At 41.8% G+C, this 22,324-nt stretch overlaps 1 protein-coding gene across 27 annotated transcripts in view; it reads left to right on the top strand.

The window, feature by feature from the left end:
* FHIT (fragile histidine triad diadenosine triphosphatase) overlaps nt 1-22,324 on the top strand; it is a 1,444,513-nt gene that overhangs the window by 1,306,218 nt on the left and 115,971 nt on the right. The window contains exon 6 of one of the 27 annotated variants that reach the window (XM_060022791.1): nt 21,817-21,945. The exons of the other annotated variants lie outside the window; for them this stretch is intronic. Within the exon in view, the coding sequence (XP_059878774.1) occupies nt 21,817-21,918 (102 nt within the window). The 3' untranslated portion in view covers nt 21,919-21,945. Of the gene's footprint in view, nt 1-21,816; nt 21,946-22,324 lie in introns of those variants that run through there. 27 annotated transcript variants of the gene reach the window in all.

The following is a 22,324-nucleotide window of genomic DNA, read 5'->3' as shown; positions in this document are numbered from 1 at the left end:
CAATCATGGTACAACCATTAACCTAAAATATAGCTTCTTATTCCTTAATAGTTTTGCCTGTATGCACACGTTCCAGTGAAGAGTTGAAAGTAAGCCATTAAGGTGAAAACCATGTTTTTGACCATCCAGCTTTATCTTTTCACACTTTGGCCAGGTCTGCCTGAGGGTGTTTACATTTGGGGCTCATCTGCATGGTTACCAAACTCACTGGGGGAGGGGGACTTGCATTCCACTTGCCTGAATGTACCAATTTGAATTTGTCATTCTGATGACTAGTATTCTTATCGAAAATATACAGAGACACGTAGGAAATCAGATAGGAATCTCTCATTTTCTTGAAAGGAGATCCTGTGAGATTCCTTATAGCCAGTATTATCTGGATTCCTCTAAATTTTCTGTCTTTCAGCTTTACGTTTCTCTTTACTGTCTTATGATTGTAACCCAAGCCCCTATTCTGCATGTCTAAATGAGGTCAACATCTTAGGTGAATTCCTCTCCTGTTTTATTTCTGAAATTCCCCAGGGCTTGTTTACATGTCATACAAGTCTCTCTCTGAGGCCACTTGTCACTTCAGGCTATGGGGCACTGCTCTGGGCCTCCCTTATCATCACCTCTTGCTGTTTATAAGCTTGTCTTCATGTTCTTGAGGCTCTTCCCAAGGCCACTTCATCCCCTCTGTACTCATCAGCCTCCTCTTAATTCTTCAAAGGCACAGAAAACATTAGACTGTCACTTCCAACAAAACTTCGTTTTGATGACTCAAGGAATACGTGAAGGAATTACAATTCTGAATCAATTAGGCAAAATGTTTTTGGCTGCACGTTATAGAATTCCTCATTCAAAAAATTCAACCAGTAAGTTCAAAGGTAGGATATTCCGTGGCTTTATCTCATTGGCACAAGCATCATCATCAGGAATATAATTTCTTCCCTTCTTTCTACTCTGCATTCTCTCAGTGCTGGCTTCTTTCTCAAGGCTGCGACCTTCATGGTCACAGGACACCTGCAGTGGTGTAGCCGTCCCATCCAGACCCGGTAACGGCTGGAGAAGAGTGGTACCCATCTCTTCCTATGTGTCTCTTTCGATAGACGAGGAGCTCTTTCACAGGTGTCTCTTGCTGGCTGAGTATGTCACTAGGCAGAATCATATCATCTGCCATTTTCCACGAATGGTTTAGACCAATTCAGCTGAGGGTGGGCTTAGCTTCCCAAGAAGAAGGTGGACAGGTGGAAAAGGGTAGATTCTCTTAGCAAGGTAAATAGGGGGAACGGAGAGTGGGAAGACAGCCAGTAGTGTCTGCTGCTAATGCAGGAAGGTAAACCTTAAAGCTGCATTTCAGATATTGCTGCTCTTAACCTTGATGGGATGGGGACTCCCTACTGGTCATCTCCTCCTTCACCTCCAGCTTGTTACCATGATTCAGGGCCCATTACCCCCAAAGATAGGAATGCACTCCGCCTCTCTTCACTCTTGAAGTCTGTTTTTATGCTCCAGGGTGACTGACAGTAGAACATTTGTTTCCTTTGAGGGAAGCACCATCCCAATGGCCATAGTAGGGCAGGGGCTGCTGCTTCCCCACTCCCACTCTGTCCTGGTGGTGAAAGCAGGCAATCAACTACTTATCCCAAATTCTTAGTTATTCAGTTTTAAATAACATCTCTTATTAGGCATCAAAAAAATCCATGCTAGATGATTTCAAGCCTGTACAATGCACATTACCATTGAGGAAAAAATATAATCTCTTCCAGATCACAGTTCTTTGTTTAGATATCCAGTGCACCTATTTTGGTTTCTTTTTATTACTTTTAGAGTTGCGGTAAAATACACCTACCATAAAGTGTATCATCTTAACTATTTTAAGTGTACGGTACGGTGGCATTAATACATTCACATTGTCATGCAACCATCACCACCATCTGTCCACAGAACTCTTTTCATCTTCCCAAACTGAAAGTCTTTACCCATGAAACTCTCATATCACCTCCTCCAGCCCCCTGGCGACTCTTTGTCTCTTGAGTTTCACTACTCTTGATACCTCATGTGAGTGGAATCATACAGCATACGTGTTTTTGAGACATTTTATTTAGCATAATATTCTCAGGTTTATCCATGTTGTATCATGTGTCAGAATTTGCTACCTCTTGTGGCTGAATAATATTCCATTGCATGTATAGAATCTATTTTGTTTATCCAGTCATCTATTGATGGACACTGGGTTACTTCTACCCCTTGGCTTTTACAAATACTACTGCTATGCTCATGGGTGTACACATTATTTTGTGTTGTTTGGATAATAGTGATCCTAACTGGGTGTAAGGTGATAGCTCATCATGGGTGTTTTTTGGTTTTCTTCTCATCATGGTTTTGATTTGCAGTTCTCTTACGATTAGTGATGTTGAGCATCTTTTCATGTACAATTTATATTTTTAAATAAGGTTCTTAACGTCAGAGTCTGAAGCATCTGTGTTCAGAATACTTGGCTGACTGAGGAATTCCCCAATTTTTCTCTCAAAGGGAGACGTATGCCTTCTATTTACAGGACCAGAAGTGGTTTTCTAAAAGGATCCCTTCCAGAGAAAGGATACATCTGCCCCAGTGTCAAATCCAGATACCTTTCTAGAACAAAGACATTGTGTAAGACCCTCCTGCCTTCAAAACAATTTTTTTTTCTAGCCACACAAATTTTACAATCCAGACTTCACCTCCAGGAAGCAATTTCTAGAATGGTTAAAATAACAACTTGTCCTCATACCACCAAAACCACAATTCACCTAGCTCACACCCCACACAGATTAAAGAAATAGCTACAAAGAACAGTAAATACTGTGGAGGAGATCCCAGGCCTCATGCATGTAAATGTCAGTGAAGTGATTCCTCAAAATGATCCCAGAGTATCTGCATCTTTCTTCTTGTCCTAGTTCGGTAGCTTCTCCTTCCCCACATGGCATACCGTATCAGTACTCACATTCCATGCTTGCAATGTGGGTCTTTCTGAATGAGGGAGCCTGTTAGAATAGTGCTTGTTCTTAATGTTTCATGGAGAGCCAAAGACACATCACTCAGTGGTTCCTTTATAACCTGAGACAAGATTAAGCATATGAGGTAACTCTAATTTTATCTACCAGGGAATCCTCATTGGGTAGACCTACGTGTGTTTGAATGACCGCCGTCTTGTTTCTGTTTCTCTACGCTGGAATAGAGAACTACAATTTGAATTCTTGAACTAAAGCATTTTTCACAAAGCAGAGGAGTTGTTTCTGATGGAAAGGGCCTATGTGCTTGGGAAAAACTCTGATATCTTACGAAACGATATGACCCCTGGCTGACATCTGGATGCCACTCAAATCTATATGACTGTGACCCATGGATGCCTTATGATCCACATCATGGGTCATCTTTCCATAATAGAGCACTTCCAGAACTAGTCCCCTTTGTCTTGTCAAAGCATAGTTAAGTCTCTGGTAATTCAAGGTTAACCCAAAATAACTGTCTCTAAAACACATTTTTAGTTGTACGGAAAGGCACATTTTCCTTCCCTAAAAACTGAGAGTGAGCAAAACCATCTGGATGTTCCTAATATTGCAAAAATATAAATAGTTATTTTAAAGGCTTCTCCTTCACTGCCCTGGAGGGATTACAAATTGTGGGACATTTTCACTATTCCCTGAACAAAGATAACACATCCAGAAAGAGCCCAGCATGAGACAAGTGTCTTGATGACTCCAGTGAGAGTGCCTTCCCCTTGCCTACCCAAACGATGATGAAAAGGTAAGCCAAAGCAATGTCCTCTCTGGGAGATGGAAACTCTTAAAAAGTAAACAGTGAGGAGCAGTTAAGGAGAAACAGTTGACGCCTCTGGCAGTCACCTCAGAGGTCAAGGAGAATGTAGATTGCTTTCCCAGAGGCCTTGGTGACAGTGACAGAGGACAGGAAATGTCCTAAATCATAGTCTGAATTATTGTTCCCTGGCAACAAGTCTGAGGCGCTTCAGACTCGGCTGTCAGCATGGGAACAAAGCACTGCTCTCCTCAGGACCTGAGACAAATAAGAAGGGGTAGACTAATGCCCCTCCTGTATCCAGAGGATGTGACTGGGATGGGCCATGCTACTAAGGGTTTTCCGTGAAATGATCAGAGTCACAGAAAGAGAGAAGCGCTTGCTAACATAGGAGATGCTTCTAGAAACTCTTGGTTCTCTTTTCCATTTTGTTATCCTGGCTTGTTTGGTTTTGATTTTGAAAAATGGGACCTGTCTTATGGGGATTTAGGGAATGATTGAAGGTGCCGATTAGCAGCTGATAAACAGAGCAGAGTGCTAGAAAGAATGGAATAGGAGCCCATAGAAGGGCTTCCATCTCTAAACAGGGGAACCAGCAGGGGTGGAGTAAGTGCAGGGAGAAGGGGCCCCATCTGACCTGTTCTCCCTGCATCCCCAGGGCCTCGAAGGGTGCCCGGCACACGCGTGGATGTAATAACTTTCTCCTGATTAACTGAAAAGCAAACACCTGAGCAAGCAAGCTGATGCAAACTCCTGGCCTCCCTCCTCTCTTCCCCGAACGCACCCCACCCAGACCCCTTCAATATGTGGGGAAATAACTTTTTGAGGCATTTCTATGGGATATGCAACTTTTTGAGAAAAGCTGTAAACACTTATGTGACTCTGCGGTGAAAGGCGGGGATGGTTTACAATCTTCCCATTTTCCTGCAGAAAGGTTGTGGCACTTTCACCTCCCAGACCCGCATATACGAAGGATGAAGAAAGCTTCAGGAGACGGAAGTAGGGAGATAATATAATGTCTTCAAAGCTGGGACAGTTTTCAAAGTGAAGGAGGGGGCTAGGAATAATTTCCCTGGGACAATAGGTGTAAACTGGGCCTCACCCTAGACCAGTGGCTCTCAACTGGGTGATTTTGTGTCTCCACCCTCCCACCCCCTACACCCCTATTTGCCACTCCCAGCTCCCCAGGGACTTTGGACATTGTCTGAAGGCATCTGTGGTTGCCACAGCTGGGCTGGGGAGGTATGCCGCTAGCCTCAGTGGGTGGAGGCTAGGGGTGCCGCTCAACGTTTTACTATGAAGAGGACCTCTCCCCGCAAAAAAGCATCGTTACCCGGAGCCCTGCCTAGGGTTGAGTCAGCCTTGTAACTGTGTTATCCATGACGATGCAATTCTTTAACACCAAGGCATTCTTAGGTAGTTTAAATTGACTGGTCTTGCTGTGTTTTAATCTGTATTCCATCTCTCTCAAAGACTCGTCTTATCATCATCAATTCACCACCTTCCCACTCTGCCCCACCCCCACCCCCAGAGGGCATAAATTCATACCTCATGCTAATTTCTGCAGAAGCAACTTTTCTTCATTTTGTTCTTTTTGTCCCCTGAAAATGATTCTACTTTGTTCTGTTTAACTCCCTCCTGTCCTAGGATTGTAGGGGATAACAATGGCTTTTCAAAACAAGTGTTTTGCTTACAGTCCTGATTCACGATGAGCATTTTGCTTGATGATGTCTACAGAACGGGAGTAGGCTTCCTTCCGTGTAAATTCAATAGGATCATCTAATATGGACAGAGGTGGAAGTGATGGAATAAACCTGTTTCATCGGGAAGTATGTCTTTTTGTTTGCTAGGACCCTCACATTATAGTTTCAGTTTTCCTGAAGAAACAACTATACAGTTAAAAATAATGCTTACTTAGTTTAAAAAACATTCTGTAGTTTTAAACAATGTTTTATAACTATGTGAAGGATGATTCCAATACCCATGGATTTGAAACATTCTTTCATCGTCTTGTATTTTACTTTTATTATATGTTAATGCTAAGATGAAAATGAGCTGAAATTTATTAATGTTTATTGAGTTGAAGATAAGTTGAAAGCAAAAGTTGCAAGCCAGCTCTGGGTTATCACCAGGGGCTTGATCCTCGCAGGGCAGGAGAACCTGGGCTCTCTAGTAGATCTTTCTCCCCTACTCCCAGCCTTAACCCAAGTCTGATGTGGTTTGAGGCTGGCAGAGAGAAGTGCTCTCAGTGTAAACTAGTCCCTGCCTCTAGAGCCATGGCTCCTGGTATGAAGCAGAGGCTGAAGGAGAATGTTCTGAAGTTTTGTGGGAGCTTGAATCATATTTTATAAACACAGAGAAGAAGCACTCTTTCTCCTTCCCCTAAATGGGAAGACTTGCCAGCACTACTGCAGACAGGCCTGGCTACTGAAAGCTAGTGAAAGTTCTGTTAACTGGAGTCCGGAAACCCACAGAATGTCCTAAATGCAAAAAAAAGAAAATCTCTTTCCACTTCATTCTAATAAATTCTTTTTTTGTAACATCTTTATTGGAGTATAATTGCTTTACAGTGGTGCGTTAGATTCACTTTGTTATAAAGCATTCCAGTAAATTCTTATTTCCCGTTTAACAGGAGAGACATTGTACTGAATATCACTGAGTCACAGGGAGAATTATGCTTCCTGGCAAAGCCTACAGTCAGCTTGGGAAAAAGTTAGTCCAGGGCCCCAATGGTAAAATAAGGTTCAGTTAGATGAGTTGACAGATTCAAATCAGGTGCAAAGTGAGGTGAAAACCGTAAGGAATGACTTGGCCTTTGTGGCTCAGAAAAGGCTTTTCATTGCTATGTTGCCCATCAGGAGTGGATTTTTAGATTACCTTGAAGGACAGAAAGAATTTTGGTGAGGTAAGGAAGCTGGCAGGGCTGGGGAGCAGGAAGCTGGGAAATTCCCAAAAAAAGGTAGCAATGTAAAATAAAATATAATTAAAGGTACAGAAACAGTTATTTTGATGGTATGTCCAGAATGAGAAGGAACTCAATTTGCACTAGAGCAATGGTTCCCAGTGGGATGACTTTGCCCCCAAGGGACATTTGCAATGTCCGGAAATATTCTGATTGTCACTTCTGGGAGAGAGTGCTACTGGCATCTCATCTCGTAGGTAGAGCCTAGAGATGCCGCTAGATATCCTGCAATGCGCAAGGCAGCCGCCCACAGTTATCTGGCCCAAAATGTCAATAGTGCCAAGGTTGGAAACCTTTGGGCCCAGGCTGGATAGGAGAGTTAGGTGACCAGCGTGAAGCAGTTAGACTGGGGCTATGCGGTTGAGTGCTAGGATGAGCTGTTGGTAGTAATTGGCCACTGAAGACTAGCGAGCAGGGAGGTGTTTTGTTAGAAGATGCTTTTTTCCCTGCTTCATCTCCACTACCCAGCCTGACGTCAGGCCTATAGTAAAGGATCAGTGAATATGCTATCTATTTGTCTATCCATCAGTCCAACAAATGTTAGCTGAGTGCCCACCATGTGCCAGGCGACGTGCTGACTGTTGAATGGGAGGGTGGGCTTTACAGAAGTGAATTGGGTACCGGTTTAAAGGATGGATCGGAATGGGTAGTTAATGGAGTTGAGGAAACAAGTGAGGGGTCTGAGAGAGGCAATGAGTGCTTAAACAAGGACATGTTCAGAGGATGGAAAGGAGAGAGGAGAGATTTTATCAAAAATGCATGTCTAAACCAGCTGTAGGATTCAACACTTGACTCATATCAGGGCATGAAAGTGTTCAGGACAACTTCTAGATTTTGAGTCTAAGAAAGAGGCTGGTAATATGAAAATAAGGTCTCCTTTGGTGGGAAAACTGACATGTTTAACTGTACCTGCTGAGTTCAATGTGCCTGCTGGGTAAGGTGGAGTCACCCAACAGGCAGCTGGGAATGTGGATCTGAAGCCTAGGAACCACAGGCCAGTGGAAGCCTCCTGCAGAATTCACTTCTACCTCTGAGCTAAGGCTCTGAAGGTTATCATATCGTCCTCACAACAGCTAGAGGATATGGGATGATCTGCCGAGCCCAGAATTTGTTGTCTTCTTGAAAACATCTGGAATTCTGCAGGGTTTTTGTGGGGGTTTATTTATTTATTTTTGCTATTTATCTATTCTAGATATGACTCTTGCTGTGTGACCTAGTGGAAAACTTTGCTTTCAGCCCTCAAATTCTTCTGTTAATAAAAGACATTCTTCTTTCCCCAAAGGGACTATTCCTCTGGAATGTCAAAGTTACATTTAGGCAGTGAATTTTCACCTTCACTTTTTCTCATTCTCACGTAAACATGGGTACCTGGCATTTTTTAAAGTGATACTGGCTTTGACATTGAGTCACCAGGAGTAAAAGCCCATCCTCTCATCTGTTTCCCTGCTCTCCTCATAAGCCTCCAGGTTTCTTCTTTAAGGTAATTTGTTTCCTCCTCTAACTGTCTGAGCCCAGGTTACATTTTACCTGCTAATTATGAGGTTGCGTTTGAGTGTTATGGATCCCAAAATGAAGCCAAGGTTCCTAACCTTCTTCTTCATGGCCATTTTTTCCTCTCCTCTGCTGAGCCCTTGGGAGACCGCCGTGGGGAAAGTATGTAAACGATGGCTTAAATGGCTCCTTTCTGCTAAGCACCATTTTTGTAATTGACTAATATAACAGGAGGGCTTCATCTGAGATAACTCTAAACTTTGAGAAACTATGTACCACCTTTTCTTTCATCTAGTAACTTTAGATGAAAGGGTAAAAAGAAGAATGCACTTTAAGGAGGGGTGAGACAATGACTAGTACATGAAAATGCAGACATTCAGCATCGAACTTACCTTGATGAGGGGTATTGTTTTTTCTGTAATGTGGTATGTAAGTTAGGAAATTTATCACCTACTGAATACATTGTGATTATAGTTATAGAATTTGGGCAAAACTAACCTGAGAGACTCTTATACATTGCTTATTCTTCTTGACTCATCTACTAGAAGGAATTGAACTACTTGAGCTTGTTAGTTTATGAACAGACTTTTACTACTAATTTTGGAATTGAAGTCCACTACAGAAGAGGACCCAGATTTTCCCTTTCATAATAAACTTATTGGAAATGACAGTGGACACCTGTTATTTCTGTGTGACAGGCATAACTTTCAACCCTTTCTGGTAATACTACCGCATTTTACTGGATAACCATTTTCCCCACATTTCGTATGGTTCTGGATGGTCTAGTAGTCATAGTATCCCTCTTCCCAAGCCATAGGATGAGCATGTGACCAGACTTACATATTCCATCTCTTGGCCGCAATGATTTGTCTAAGGAATGAGCATATGATTCAAACACAACCAATCAGATTCTTTTCCTGGAATTTTATATATGAACAGTAAGAAAGAGAATTTTTCTTCTCTTTCTCCTTCAATCTGGACTCACCGTGCTGGTATAATTTCAACCTAGAAGTGGCTAAAACCATCCACTTCCTCCTCCAGGCTCCCTCACCCCAAGAGGAGCAAGAAGTTAGCCCAAGCACCCGTAGGACATCAGACAGAAGAGATAGAGAGTCTGAGGGGCATTATTTTGATTTGCCAAACGCCATGGAGTTCAGGACTTGAGCTTGTACCTAATGTTGATTGGTTTGGAGGCAAGTGTGACATACGTTTGGGGTTCTGAGTTGCTGTCGGAGAAATGGATGGCGAACCATGTGGTATTGGGGGGAATAAGCTAACTTGTAGTAAAACAGTATTGATAGCAGTGTGGCAGAATTCAGGTCTTCATATGTGCTTTCTCTGTCAAGGGATACGTGAGCCAATTTTCTTTTCACAATCCATCGACAAGGAGCAATTCCTTGTATTAAACATTCTCCATTATCATTTTGAAACACATACACTGACAGTCACATGAAGAAAATAATTTTTTTGTGCGGAAGTGGCACAACACTAATCTTATTCCTTCGTGCTATACTGTGACTAGGAAATGGAAGAACATTAGTCTCCCTGCTTTCGAACCCAGAAAGCATGTGTGTAGAGAACAGTGTTTTGGTATACAGCAGTGTAGAGAGAAAAGGGGTCGCCTTTTGGATGTAATGATTCTTTGAGAAGATTATTTTTTTTAATATTGAAATTCGCTTTTCTGGTAGGGCCATGTTCTTTACGGTGGTAAAACACAATGAAAAGAGACAAAAGTTATTTTCAAAATATTTCCATAGCTGTTCATTCACTGACACTAAAATAGCATTAACTAAGAGTAAAAAATGTTGGGTTTTAGTCTCAAGACTATTACCAGCCTTTTGTAGGACCTTGGTCCTTACTTCTTCCTTGGACTCAGTTTTGTCACTGTAACAGATTACTGAAGTAGACACACTTTGCATTTTGACCACAAATAGATTTATCTTATCACTTGGGATGATGTGGACACACCCTAGGGTGGAGGTCTGAGAAGAATTTTGTTCATGGATTTAGAGTGAAACTCTCAAAGGTTTAGGAAGTGTGTCATGCATGATATTTGGTCCTGAATTTTGGACAAATTTTGAATTACACAGTAGTTTTTTCTTTAGCTGAAGCACACAAAAAAAGGTAAGTTTAATAGATTTTCCTCTGGTTCTAGATAAAAGGATTAAAGCAATCACAAAGAAGAAACTGGAGGGGTGTAAGATAAGGTAATCAACAAACAAACAAACAAAAAACAACTGGCAGGAAAGCAAGTGCAGTCACCATTTCAGTGGTAGATAGAGGATAAGAATGAGAATATCCTTCTTCCTGTTTCTCAGCGTATGGACAATGAGAAATCTTAAAAGGGGAGGCAGTTTCTGTCTTGAGATTTCATTTATAACTTAATTATGTGTTCTACAATAAATTCCTTCTGCGGTAATGTTAATTGAGAATGAATGTGGTTATTACTTAGGTTTTGATCTTGTACTACTTCAGTAACTTCTTATAAATCACTTTTAGATGCATATAGTGCATCCAAATTTTAACACGGGAAGGGCAAACTCCACAGCAAACAGAGAAGGTGGGTAATCTTCATACACTGCCATTTATGACCCATTCTCTTATTCGGTTGAGAATGGTTCTGGTGATGACTAAGATAATTAGAGCCATCAGATTTTGCCATACATGGCTCTGACGGTATAATTTGTAGAGTCTTTTAACTAATTAGATGCTATTTATATGGGGTGGCTGTAAACGGGGGAAAAAAATGGAGTCCCCACATAAACGGAGTTCACAAACCCCTCATTTGTCATAGGAAGCAAAAAATAGAGTATTTTGTTTGTGGCCACGTTCAAGTGAAGGAAGAAAAGAGGTAATCTAAACACAAAAAGAGTTCAAGCCGTGGTGCTCTGAAACCTTCTAAAGTTCTTGGCCAGATTGGGAAGCAAGAGTGAAATAGGTGAAAAGAGACAAAGGCAAAACATTCTGGTCTCAGCTCAGAGACACTGTGTTGATTCTTGGCAAATCGTTGACCAAGGAGTTATCTGTAGAAATGGCGATTTTTCTATTCTTTCCGCCACCTCTTCCGTTCCCACACACAACCTATACCCTCTCCTTCTGAAATTGTGGTCAGTAGTTTCAAATGGTCATCACGTCCTCTCAGATTTACTTTTAAACAAGGAATGTTTACCGTCTTCCTCTGGCAACCAAGTCTCCCTGCTTCCAAGAGTCTATTCCGCATGTGGTAGAAGTCTTAAAAACTTAGATGTTGCCATGCCCGTTTCTTTCAACCTTCCATTGCTTTCTGTTCATCTTGCAGTGACACCTGAAGTCCTTGTTTGAGTCTGCAGGGCCCTGCGTGATCTGTCCTCCTCACCTTTTCACACCTCCCTTTATTCTCTGAACTACCGTCACATGACCCTCTTCCTGTTCCCGGAGACATGGAGCCTTTTCCTCCCTGGGGGTCTTTGTACTGGCTGCTTCCTCTGCCTGGAGTGTTTCTCTCCTGGATCTCACGTGGCAGATGATTTCTACTTATTCATGTGTCCACTCAAGTTCTACCCCTTCAGCCAGTCTTTCTCTGCCACCATATATGAAAGTGGCCCTTATCCCTGGTTCTCCCTGTCCCATGATCACGCTTTCTTGTCACTGTACCATCTGTCACTATCTGAAATTTTCTCATTTATTTAGGGGTTTGCTGTCTGTGCCTAGGAGATATTTATTGAACTAATGAATTACCTTAAGAGTAGAAGCAAATCGTGTATGCCATCATTCACAGAACACTGGTGTCTAAAACGGATGTAAGAGGAACCACTGTGGATGCAGTAAGTGGAAGAGAAGGCACTGAACCCACGTGGCCTCTCCCACCCGAACACCGCTTTGGACTCATGAACAGAATTTGAACACCATAGCACTAGACTACTGGTCATGGCGGGGAAGGGGTGGCTTAATACGCTTGCATTATTGTCCACCCAGGTCCAAAGCTTAGCTGGCCATTCCCACCATGAATCAGGTCTGTCTCACTTGCTTGTTCTTTGTAGATGAGCTGTAAGTAGGTGACATGGGGTAAAAGCATTCTGTTAGTGAGTGAATGTGTCTTAACAAGAGACCTGGCTTCTTTCAAGTCCTGCAGAGGCTCTGACCTAGAATCCCATTTGGCACCTCATTATGTCCCAGGCCCCACTTGCAAGAGGAGGTCATTATTTCAGCCTGTAATCCAACATAAAGGCTCCCCATTTTTCAGTTACATAAAGTAATATAACACACATCTCAGCATCAGGATTCACACTGACAAGGCTTACGCTAAAATGTTCTACCAGACAGCATCTGTAAAGTGAATAGAATAGCTAACGTGCCTGCACAATGATTCTTGCTTCACGGGGAGAAGGATTTATGTTTAAATACTATTAGCATTTTAACTGTGACAGCCGTGGTTTAGAAGAATTGGATTTTAATACAAGATTGAATGCATTTCTGTAACAGTGCTAATCCCTTATTATTAATTTTTTTAATGCTTTTAATTTTGATAACCCAACTAACTAGTTTGGAGAATGTCATTTCTTCCTTGACTTACTTTTTAAATTTTTTTTTTAAAGGAAATTACACTATTAAGATAAAGTGCACAGTTTGGAAATGGGGAACTGTCTATCTGACTTAGAATGTAGGAGTCAGAAATGGGCAGTTTTCAACTGAAGCTGAACGTCAACCATTAATTAGCAGTGATAGTCGTACTAGTACAACTAATTATGAGCTTGAAGCCCTGACCCCTTGGGGAGTGGCAGCCTTGATGGTGCAGGAATTGCTCTGGACATTATGTGAGGATGGAACAATTAGGACTCCCTTCCAAATGAACAGCATGTAGAATTTTTTTCTCGGTCACATGATTTTAGAAGTGCCTCTTTGAGTGGACGTGGTTAAGCCCATGTACCCAGTCTGTCTTCTTCCCCACCTGGAAAAGCAATGCCTGTTGAAGGTTTTGTTGTTTGCAAGGAAAAGATTAATGAATGCTGGAGGGTAGAGTGTCCATGGCAGTTCATGAGAGCAGAGAATGTACAAGTCATATCAATCTACCCAGCGCCACTGAGTGTAGGGCTGTAGGTTGTCCACTGTACCAGTCAGAACGGGCTAGGGATGCCATAGAAGCAAACAGCCTCAATATCTAAAGAATAAAAGGATATTTCTACTGTATGCCACAGATCCTTTGTGGATTAGCTGGGCATTCTGTAATATGTCTCTTTCACTTTAGGAGTGTAGGCTGATCAAGGCTCTCCTATCTGGGAAATTGCTGGTTACTGTGGCAAAGGGAAAGGACTATGATAATTCTCAAAGGCCTCTGCCTATAAGTGGCTCACTTCTGCTTTCATTCATTGGCCACAGCAAGCCACGTGGCCATACCTAATTTCACAGGAACAGGGAGGGGCGATCCTTTCATTCATAAAAAGGAGGAAGACCAGAAATATCAGTGTACAGCTTTTATGACTACCACAGGCACCTTGCTGATGGGTGCACAGGGGCTGAATTCTAGTCTGCATTCCTTTTGATAAGCAGTGAGCCCTGGCTTAGGGCTTTATCTGCTTTGAGTAAGGAACACCTTTGTCTAATTTATAGGAAGTTGCCTCATGGGTAACAGCAGTCCATCAACTCAGGTAGATAATCCATTTTGCCTGATGGAGGATGGTAGTAATCTTCAGTCATTTGTTTATTCTTACATTCAGAAGGGATGATGGAGTCCTTACTATGTGTTAGACACAGGGAATAGAGCTGTGGATAATCAGACATGGTCTCTGGCCCCACTGAGTTTATGGCTTCTCAGATAAGACAGATAATGAGAAAGAAATAATTACAACTGTGATGGAGGCTAAAGGCAGGAGATGGGTAGGGTGCTGTGGGGTCATACGGCAGTAAATAAGTTATATGTGCAAGCATTCTTCCTTCTTAAGCAGCATCTTGACTTTCCCTTTCAAGGTTAACAGTTTTGCCTTTAAGCAGATAATTAGACAGAGGCACAGACAGTTGAGATTACTTGGTCTTTGACACATTGATGAGCACCAGAACAGTCTAAGCAGCAACGTGCATCTCGAAGCAGGTCTTGAAATGGCCATCTGATGGTCTGTTTGATGCTCATTAAGACTTTATCCTGGAGAGAAAAAGAAGGAGGGGCGGGGAAGGGGGGAGACATGCAGATACTGCATGGGCTTAGAATCAAGCGTTGACTCAGGCGTCTTGGCATTTCCCCTTAAAAGGACCCTGTAGCAGATGCTGTCCTTGTATTGCCCACAGCCCTTGGACATTGACATTCCACTACACATTGACACTGGCTTCCATCTCTAACCATGACACTCTGGTTGAAGGCTTTCTGTAGCCACTGGTGTCTACTTTGCCTGTGTGCAGTACAAAATGGACTGAAAGTGCTGGAAATTTAATTCCCCACCACCCCACCTCCCCTTGGTAGCAGCCATCACCAATGACTAGTGGCAATTGGTGAATAAACACTTGGGTTCCCTCGCTTTCTTGGTGGAATAACTGAAACACGTCTACACTGCCTCCCAAGGGAATTGAGTCCCTCTTGGCCAAAGCAGTAACCTACTGGATAACACACACTTGGAGGATGTATTCCCTCCAGTCTCACTTTCCCTCTCCCCTACTGGTGTTTTCTGGAATCACCTTCTAACTCAACTTCTGGCCCTCAGTCTTGCCTCAGGATTTGCTTTAGAGGAACTCAGCCTAGACAAGCATATGTAAACATGTAATCAGTAATCCCCAGAGTCAAGGCCTTTGAACTTTTCTCTGTCTGCTCCTCTACAAATGGGATGCTAAGGGGAAAAAAGAAAAGAAAAAAAAAGTGACATTTGACAGAGAAATAGAAGTGAGTCCTGCTAGGTGACCACTGATCCTCAGATGCTGGTCACTATTGTGCTGGCTCTTTTAAAAGTACAGCTCTGTTCATGTAGTCACTGTATCTGCAGCTGGCAGAGTACATGGTAGCACCAATTGCAGTTTGGTTTTTTTTCCCCAAATGCATCTGGGTAATTTGGTATTTTTGTGTTCATATTCAGCACACCTGGGGCCAATTACATCACAAAGTCCTTTGGAGAAAAGCATTTTAAAGTAGAACTAAGGCCATAGAAAATGTATTTAACTGTTCCATTTTTTTCCTTCTGAGTATCATGTTTCATGTCCTTCCAGTTCATAATTCCTTCCCTAACTACACTGTTTGCTGTTTGACTTTGGGGTATAAAAATACATTGATTAGAGAAATAAATTAGGGTCCAATTTATGAAAATAGACTTCTTGTACTTAAAGGAAATTCAGGTAGTGCTGTTTGGAAAAGATGATGAATGTGATTTTCACTAGAATATCTGCGTAAATTATGATCGATTTGCAATTCATCACCTTCCTCTCCTTGCTCCCCCTCAGCGAAGAGCCCTCATTCGTGCATTATCAAGGAGGGAATATTTTTAGGGATGTGATTATTCCACAGAAGTGCTAATAATGATGGGGGAAATTTTCAGAAAATATATCCAAACTGGAAGTTTCTGCAGTTTCAAAAATAACACCTTGAAAATTTGCACTTTCAGTCTTTCAGGCATTGCTTCCCTTAAATGATGTCTGAAAATTACTGTTTCCCTGTGAGTTAGTGCACACGTGGCTTTGACCTGAGCCTTCAGGGTGTGGCAGGGGAGCGCACGGAAGTGTTGCCGGCGCCGTCTGTTCTACGGCACCCCCAGTCGGCATCTCTGGTGGCTCAGTATGCTTCACCTCCATCATCTTTGTGTTTGTTCTTGGCATCTGTGTCTGGATGGATCATCTTGTATTCTTGCCATCTGTGAAATAGATTTCACCACCCCCATGCCCCCACCCAGGCCTCCTTATCTCCATGTGCTTGTGCTTACTTCATCTTCTGCCAGGAGTCCATTCTCTTCATCCTGCCAGCCAAAGCCTTCTTCGCGTTTCTGTTCAGTGCCTCTTCCTCCACGAAGCCTTCCCTCCCTGTACCCCTCCTCTCCAAGCCCAGGCAGAAGGCAGCCTACTAGGATGGAATAAATAAAAAATGATCTTTGTGGTCCCATGGACTCGGGGTCATATCTTGACTCTGCCATTTACTAGCTGGGGGAACTTGGTCTTTTATTGAAACTCCATGTCTTTCAGTTTCTGTGTCTAATTCCCACCCCCTGAGAACATTGTGAGGAATAAATGTGACAGCAGATATAAAAGGCCTGGTTCAGAGAGGGATCTCAAGAAATTGGAATGTTCCCTTTTATTCCATCCTCTGAAGTCCTCTTGCACTGTCTCTGACACTGGCAGCTTGGTCTTATTCTTTTCTACCTTGTACTAGGGCATTTATGTCTATGTTTTATCTCCCTCTTCACATGAAACCCAAGTGTATCTGTACACTCTGGGCTGCCCTGTGCGCCCTCAACACCTGCTCTCCAATCAGCCTCTTACTAGTCGTCAAACCAAACTAACAAACAAGGTCACAAATATAGGTCAGTCCAAATGGTATTGATGAATCACGTGGTTGTTATTGGTGGTTTCTTGGAATAATGGAAGGATTATATTACACACCCCAATTCATTCAACTTTTCTGCAACAGTCTTCTTTTCCTAGAAGTTCCATTCCCCATGGCAATGTTTTGCCTGTCTCTTTCTGTCAATATGTAACTGTCAATTTTTTTCTTACACACACAGCCTACCACTCTCCTCTCCCTTCCTTATACTGAATCTTCCTTTCCTTTTCTTAAGTCATCTGGCTCACCTTTGCAGGTTCTCATTAGCATCCTGCTTATCAGTTATTCCTAACAAAGGGTCTTCTTTAGGACCTGTACTTCTTAGAAAGCACAGAAGGGATTCTAACCATGTATAATTCCTCCCTGAAACATATGCTGTCTTCTTCTTTTCAGAACTCAACACTTTTACTAGTTCTTTTTATTTTGAAACTGTTTCAAACCTGTAGAAGAATTGCAAGAACTATCACATCCCTTTCACCCACATGATTCAACTTTTGACATGTTAATTCATTTATTTTCTTTCTCTTTTTCACATAGATAATAGATTTTTTTCCTGACATTATGCACCATTACCCCTAATTATCAATTTTTACCTTCCCCAAACAAGGACTGTCTTCTTATTTCTACTATAAAAACCCTCCTGTTTGGGAAATCAATGCTGATACAGCCCTACAGTCCAATCCACAGACCCCATTCAGTTTTTGCCAACTGTCTCAACAATGACTCCTTTTCTTTGCTGGTCCAGGATCTTATCCAAGAACATGTGTTGCATTGAGTTATTGTTGTTCATCAGGTTCCTTCGATCTGGAACCATTTCTGAGTCTTTCACTGTCTCACATTTCCCTGTAGGATGACCCTGGATCTGGATCTTTCAAAATTTCTTCGTGATCAGACTCAAGTCATGTATTCTTACATGCATTCCTGGCAGGAATTCTGCAGAAATGCTGCTGAGTTTTTCTCACTGTATGGCATCGGAAGACACGCTACACTGACCCATCCTCTCACTTGATCACCTAGTTTAGTTGGTGTCTACCAGGTTTCCTCATTATTCTTTGAGCATTTCTCTACTTTCTGGTACAAAATGAGAAGTTCCTGGATCATCTTATACTCTCCCTGTCCAGCCTTGGCATCAGTCATTTCTCCAAAAAGCCCTGGTTCCTTTTATTGGAAGATGGTTTTAGAGACTAAGATCTGGGCGCTTAGTGTGCTCATTGCTCCTGGGATGTCATTACTCTCAACACACAAAGCTAGAAGATATATGCATGTATTTCTACCCATTCATTTATTATTATTTATCTATGTGAATGAATAAGCATGTGTACATGTACTTCCTGTCATGAGTTCATATCAAATCAAATCTCCTTTCCCCTTTCCTTGTTTACAAATACCTTCTCACAAGTGAGAAACCTGGCTCTCATTTTCCTTAACATATGTACTCATTTGTTCAGTATAAGGACTCTCCTAAATGCTCTGTCATCCTTCCCCCCACTCTCATCCTCTCTATACTACTTCCTCAGACACTGCACACACCACTGCCCTACCTCTTCAGCTACAGCACATGCTGCCACTACCACTCACCTCCACGAGACGCTCCTCCCTCTTCCCACCCACCTCCTAAGATGCTATCATCTCTCTCCAGGAGAGCAAGGCAAGGCATGGTGGGAAATAAAGGGAAGGGAAGATCACCATTTATGCCTTTTCACTGATGGATGGATTTGGGGAACTCCCAAATGCTTTTCACAACACATATGCATCTGTGTTGAATGAACAAATCTTTCTTCTCCATGCACTTCCTTCCCTTTACTCTCTCAGCATTACCTGCCTCTCTCCAAGGCTGTCTCTCACCATAGTTGAAGACAGAAGTCATTTGATAATATTCACTGAGCCAACTAAGCATAAAGCTCTTCGCCTAGAGAAAACTAGGAGAGCTGGATGGTATGGGTGGTTGTGTCAGGGGACCAGCAGGTGGTACCCAGAGGTTCAGCTCAAGATCTTTCTGTCTCCAGGCTTGTTCAATATCCTCTTTCACTGTCTTGTTTCCTCTATCAAAGCTCTCTGAAAATATGTTAACATTCAGAGTTTCCAGTATCACTTTGGACATTAAATGGTGAGAAACACATTCGTGTTGTTTTCCTTTCCAAGGTACCAGTACTACAAAGGCAAGCATAGAGCCTCTAAGATCCAAAAAAAAAGCATCTTGCACAGCATAGTAATAAATGGTGTCACTGTGTAATCTTTAACAGGGGTGGTGTTTTCCACACTCACAGAGCAAATTGATTCTTGAATCGTTGTTAGTTCTCTGTGTCTAATCAATAGGCAAGCTTCTCTGGGGGGAAGAATAGAGTAGAACACTGTATCTCCTCTACTAATTTGTCAAGCCAGCTGAGTCCCCCGGCCTCGTAAGTTTCCTGCTACTCATCTTTTCCTTCAACTGAGAACTCTCATTCATTTTCCTAGCTTGCTTGTTTGTGTAAATAACCTTTTCCCATGAAAATATGAAATGGATTATTGGCAACATTCTTGGTAACCTTAATGGAATAAAGCCATACGCCATACCTAAGGGAAATTATCATAAATCTTATATCTCAGGAACCTGGCAAAGAGTTCCAGGTGGATGGGGAAGTGACCAGAATGTTGGGGGAAAAAAAAAAGTCTTCTGACCTAGAATTTGTGGCGGAAGCAGAGGGAGCTACCATGACATGTCTGATCTCATTAATGTTCAAGGTTCCCCATGCAGGGATGGATAGATGACAGTGCATCACTAACTCCTGCCCTCTGAAGCCTTTCCATTAGAAATGCTGCAATTTAATCTCACATGTCACAAATCAAGCCCCAACTTGAAAACTACCTTTCCCAAAAAGGTGAATACATTCCATGCTCGTGGAAGGAACTACAGTGCCTCTCAGAGGAAGTGCTGGGTCCTCAGTAGCAGCTATTGCCTCCAATTGGAAGTGTCCCCTGTGCACCAGTGTTCTCAACGCACATGGTTGTTAAATTAGCCTGGCTTTTTGCAGTTTGTGTGACTCTGGGAAAGTTGTTGAAATTCTTCTTGACTCTGTTACTTCACTCCATAACTGGGGATAATACTCTCTATCTCTCTGGGAGATAGAGCATTAAAGATTTTTTTAAAAAAATGCTCAGCTAAGTAACTAAGCATTTGATAAATAGTAGCTATGACTCATCATTATTGTTTATTGTTACTTCTGGACACTGAGCTAAAGGCTTTGTATGATTTACTGCATTAATCCTCAAAGAATTAGACAGATATTATGAAAACACCATTTTTCAGAGAAGGAGACTAAGTATTGGAGAGCTTAGATGACATACCTACATCATAGAGCTAGGAAAATGGTACATTCCAAAGTTAACGTGATCTTTCTATAGTGCTAAGCTGCTACTTGTGCATTGGAAATAAAGTTTCTTATGGATTACAATTGAGTACCCTACTAAGAAGAATGATATGCTTCTGTGTTTGTGAGTGAAATGAGAATGGAATTTTCTTCTCTTGTAATGTTTTTGTCTGGTCTTGGTTACAGGGTTATACTGACCTTATAGAATCAGTGGGGAATAAGTTCTTTGTTTCGATTGTCTGGAAAAGTTTGCGTTAAATTGGAATGATCTCTTCCCTGAAAGTTTGGAAAAACTTGCCTTTGCAACTATCTGGCAGGGTGTTTTCTTTGTCAAAATGTTTTTAATCACTACTTCCATTTCTTTGATAGTTAGAAGAGAGCATAAGCTTTTGGCTATTTTTTGTGCCCATTCTAGAAAGTTATATACTAGGCATTTGTCCATTTCATCCATTTTTTTAAATTGTGACTTATCGTTGTTGATATTAATTCTTTTTTAAAAATAAATTTATTTATTTTTGGCTGCATTGGGTCTTCGTTGCTGCACACAGGGTTTTCTGTAGCTGCGGCAAGCGAGGGCTTCTCTTCTTGCAAAGCATGGGCTCTAAGCGTGCAGGCTTCAGTAGTTGTGAATCTTCCCGGACCAGGGCTCAAACCTGTGTCACCTGTGTTGCCAGGCAGATTCTTAACCACTGCACCACCAGGGAAGTCCTGATATTAGTTCTTCGTTATCTTATCTTAGCTGTGTTTGAGTCCACCTTTTCATTCAAAACGCTGTTTTTTTTTCTTTACCTTCTTTTTATCAGTCTTGCCAAAGTTTTAAATTTTATCAAAGAACCAACTTTGGACTTTTGGGATCTCCTCTATCAATTTATTTGTTTTCTATTTCATTAATTCTGCTCTATTGTATTTGTTATGTTTTTTCTTTTGTTATATATGGATTTATTTTGTTCATTTATGTATTTAAGATTGACATTGAGCTTGTTAACTTTGAGGCTATTTTCTAATATAAGTTCAGATTTTGATATGCAGTGTTTCATTTTTCAGTTGTAGGTATCATTTATTTATTTATTTTTAACGTATTTTATTTATTTATTTTTATTTTTGTCTGTGGTGGGTCTTAGTTGCTGCGCATGGGCTTTCTCTATTTGCGGCGAGCGGGGGCTATGGTTGTGGTGTGTGGGCTTCCCATTGCGTTGGCTTTTCTTGTCGTGGAGCACGGGCTCTAGGCAGGTGGGCTCAGTAGTTGTGGCTCACGGGCTCTAGAGCGCAGGCTCAGTAGTTGTGGTGCATGGGCTTAGTTTGTCCATGGCATGTGGGATCTTCGCAGACCAGGGCTTGAACCCGTGTGGCCTGCACTGGCAGGCGGATTCTTAGCCACTGTGCCACCAGAGAAGCCCTGCAGGTGTCTTTTAATTTCTTACTAATTAAATATTAAGTGGGGGGGAAAATAAGCCCACAAAGAAGACATAAAATTGTGTAAGGATATTATCCTTTTTTATAAAAGTTAAAAGCAGCTTTTATTATAAAGCATTTTAGGAACAATTATAGATATGTGTTCTGGAATAAATGTTTGTATCACCCTAAATTCATATGTTGAAGCCCTAATCCCCAATGTGATGGTATTTGGAGGTGAGGCCTTTGGGGGCAATTAAGTTTAGATGAGGTCATGAGGGTGGTGCCCTCATGATGGGATTAGTGCCCTTATAAGAAGAGGAAGAGAGAGAGAGAGAGAGATCTTTCTTTCTCCACAGATACGAACTGAGGAAAGGCCATGTGAACATAAAACAAGAAGGCAGCAGTCTGAAAGCCAGGAAGAGGGTTCTCATCAGAACTCAACTGTACTGGAACCCTGATCTTGGACTTCCAGCCTCCAGAACTGTGAGAAAATAAGTGTCCGTTGTTTAAGCCACCCAGTGTATGGTATTTTTTATAACAGCCTGAGCAAACTAAGACAGTGCAGCAAAACCATATAAAAATAAGACACAGGAAGTATGAACCTGGGACTAGATGATTACTTTAAGTGGGGGTCGCAGGAGAGGAAATGAGAGAGGTCTGGATGCATAGAAAGAGGTTGTCGTCAGGGGCATAGTGTTTTTGTTTTGTTTTGTTTGTTTCTTTAATATGTGACATTCATGAGTGCTTACTGCATTCTTTGAAGTAACTTACTAAATAAAATCAGGAGAATTTTCAGAACTAACATTGGACAGATGCTTCCTATGTGCCAGGCCCTATTTTAGCACTCACTGGGTCCTCACAAGG

Source organism: Delphinus delphis, chromosome 10, assembly GCF_949987515.2.
Source record: "Delphinus delphis chromosome 10, mDelDel1.2, whole genome shotgun sequence".
Lineage (NCBI taxonomy): Eukaryota > Metazoa > Chordata > Mammalia > Artiodactyla > Delphinidae > Delphinus > Delphinus delphis.
The sequence above is the reverse complement of the archived record's forward strand: the minus strand, read 5'-3'. Positions and strand labels throughout refer to the sequence as shown.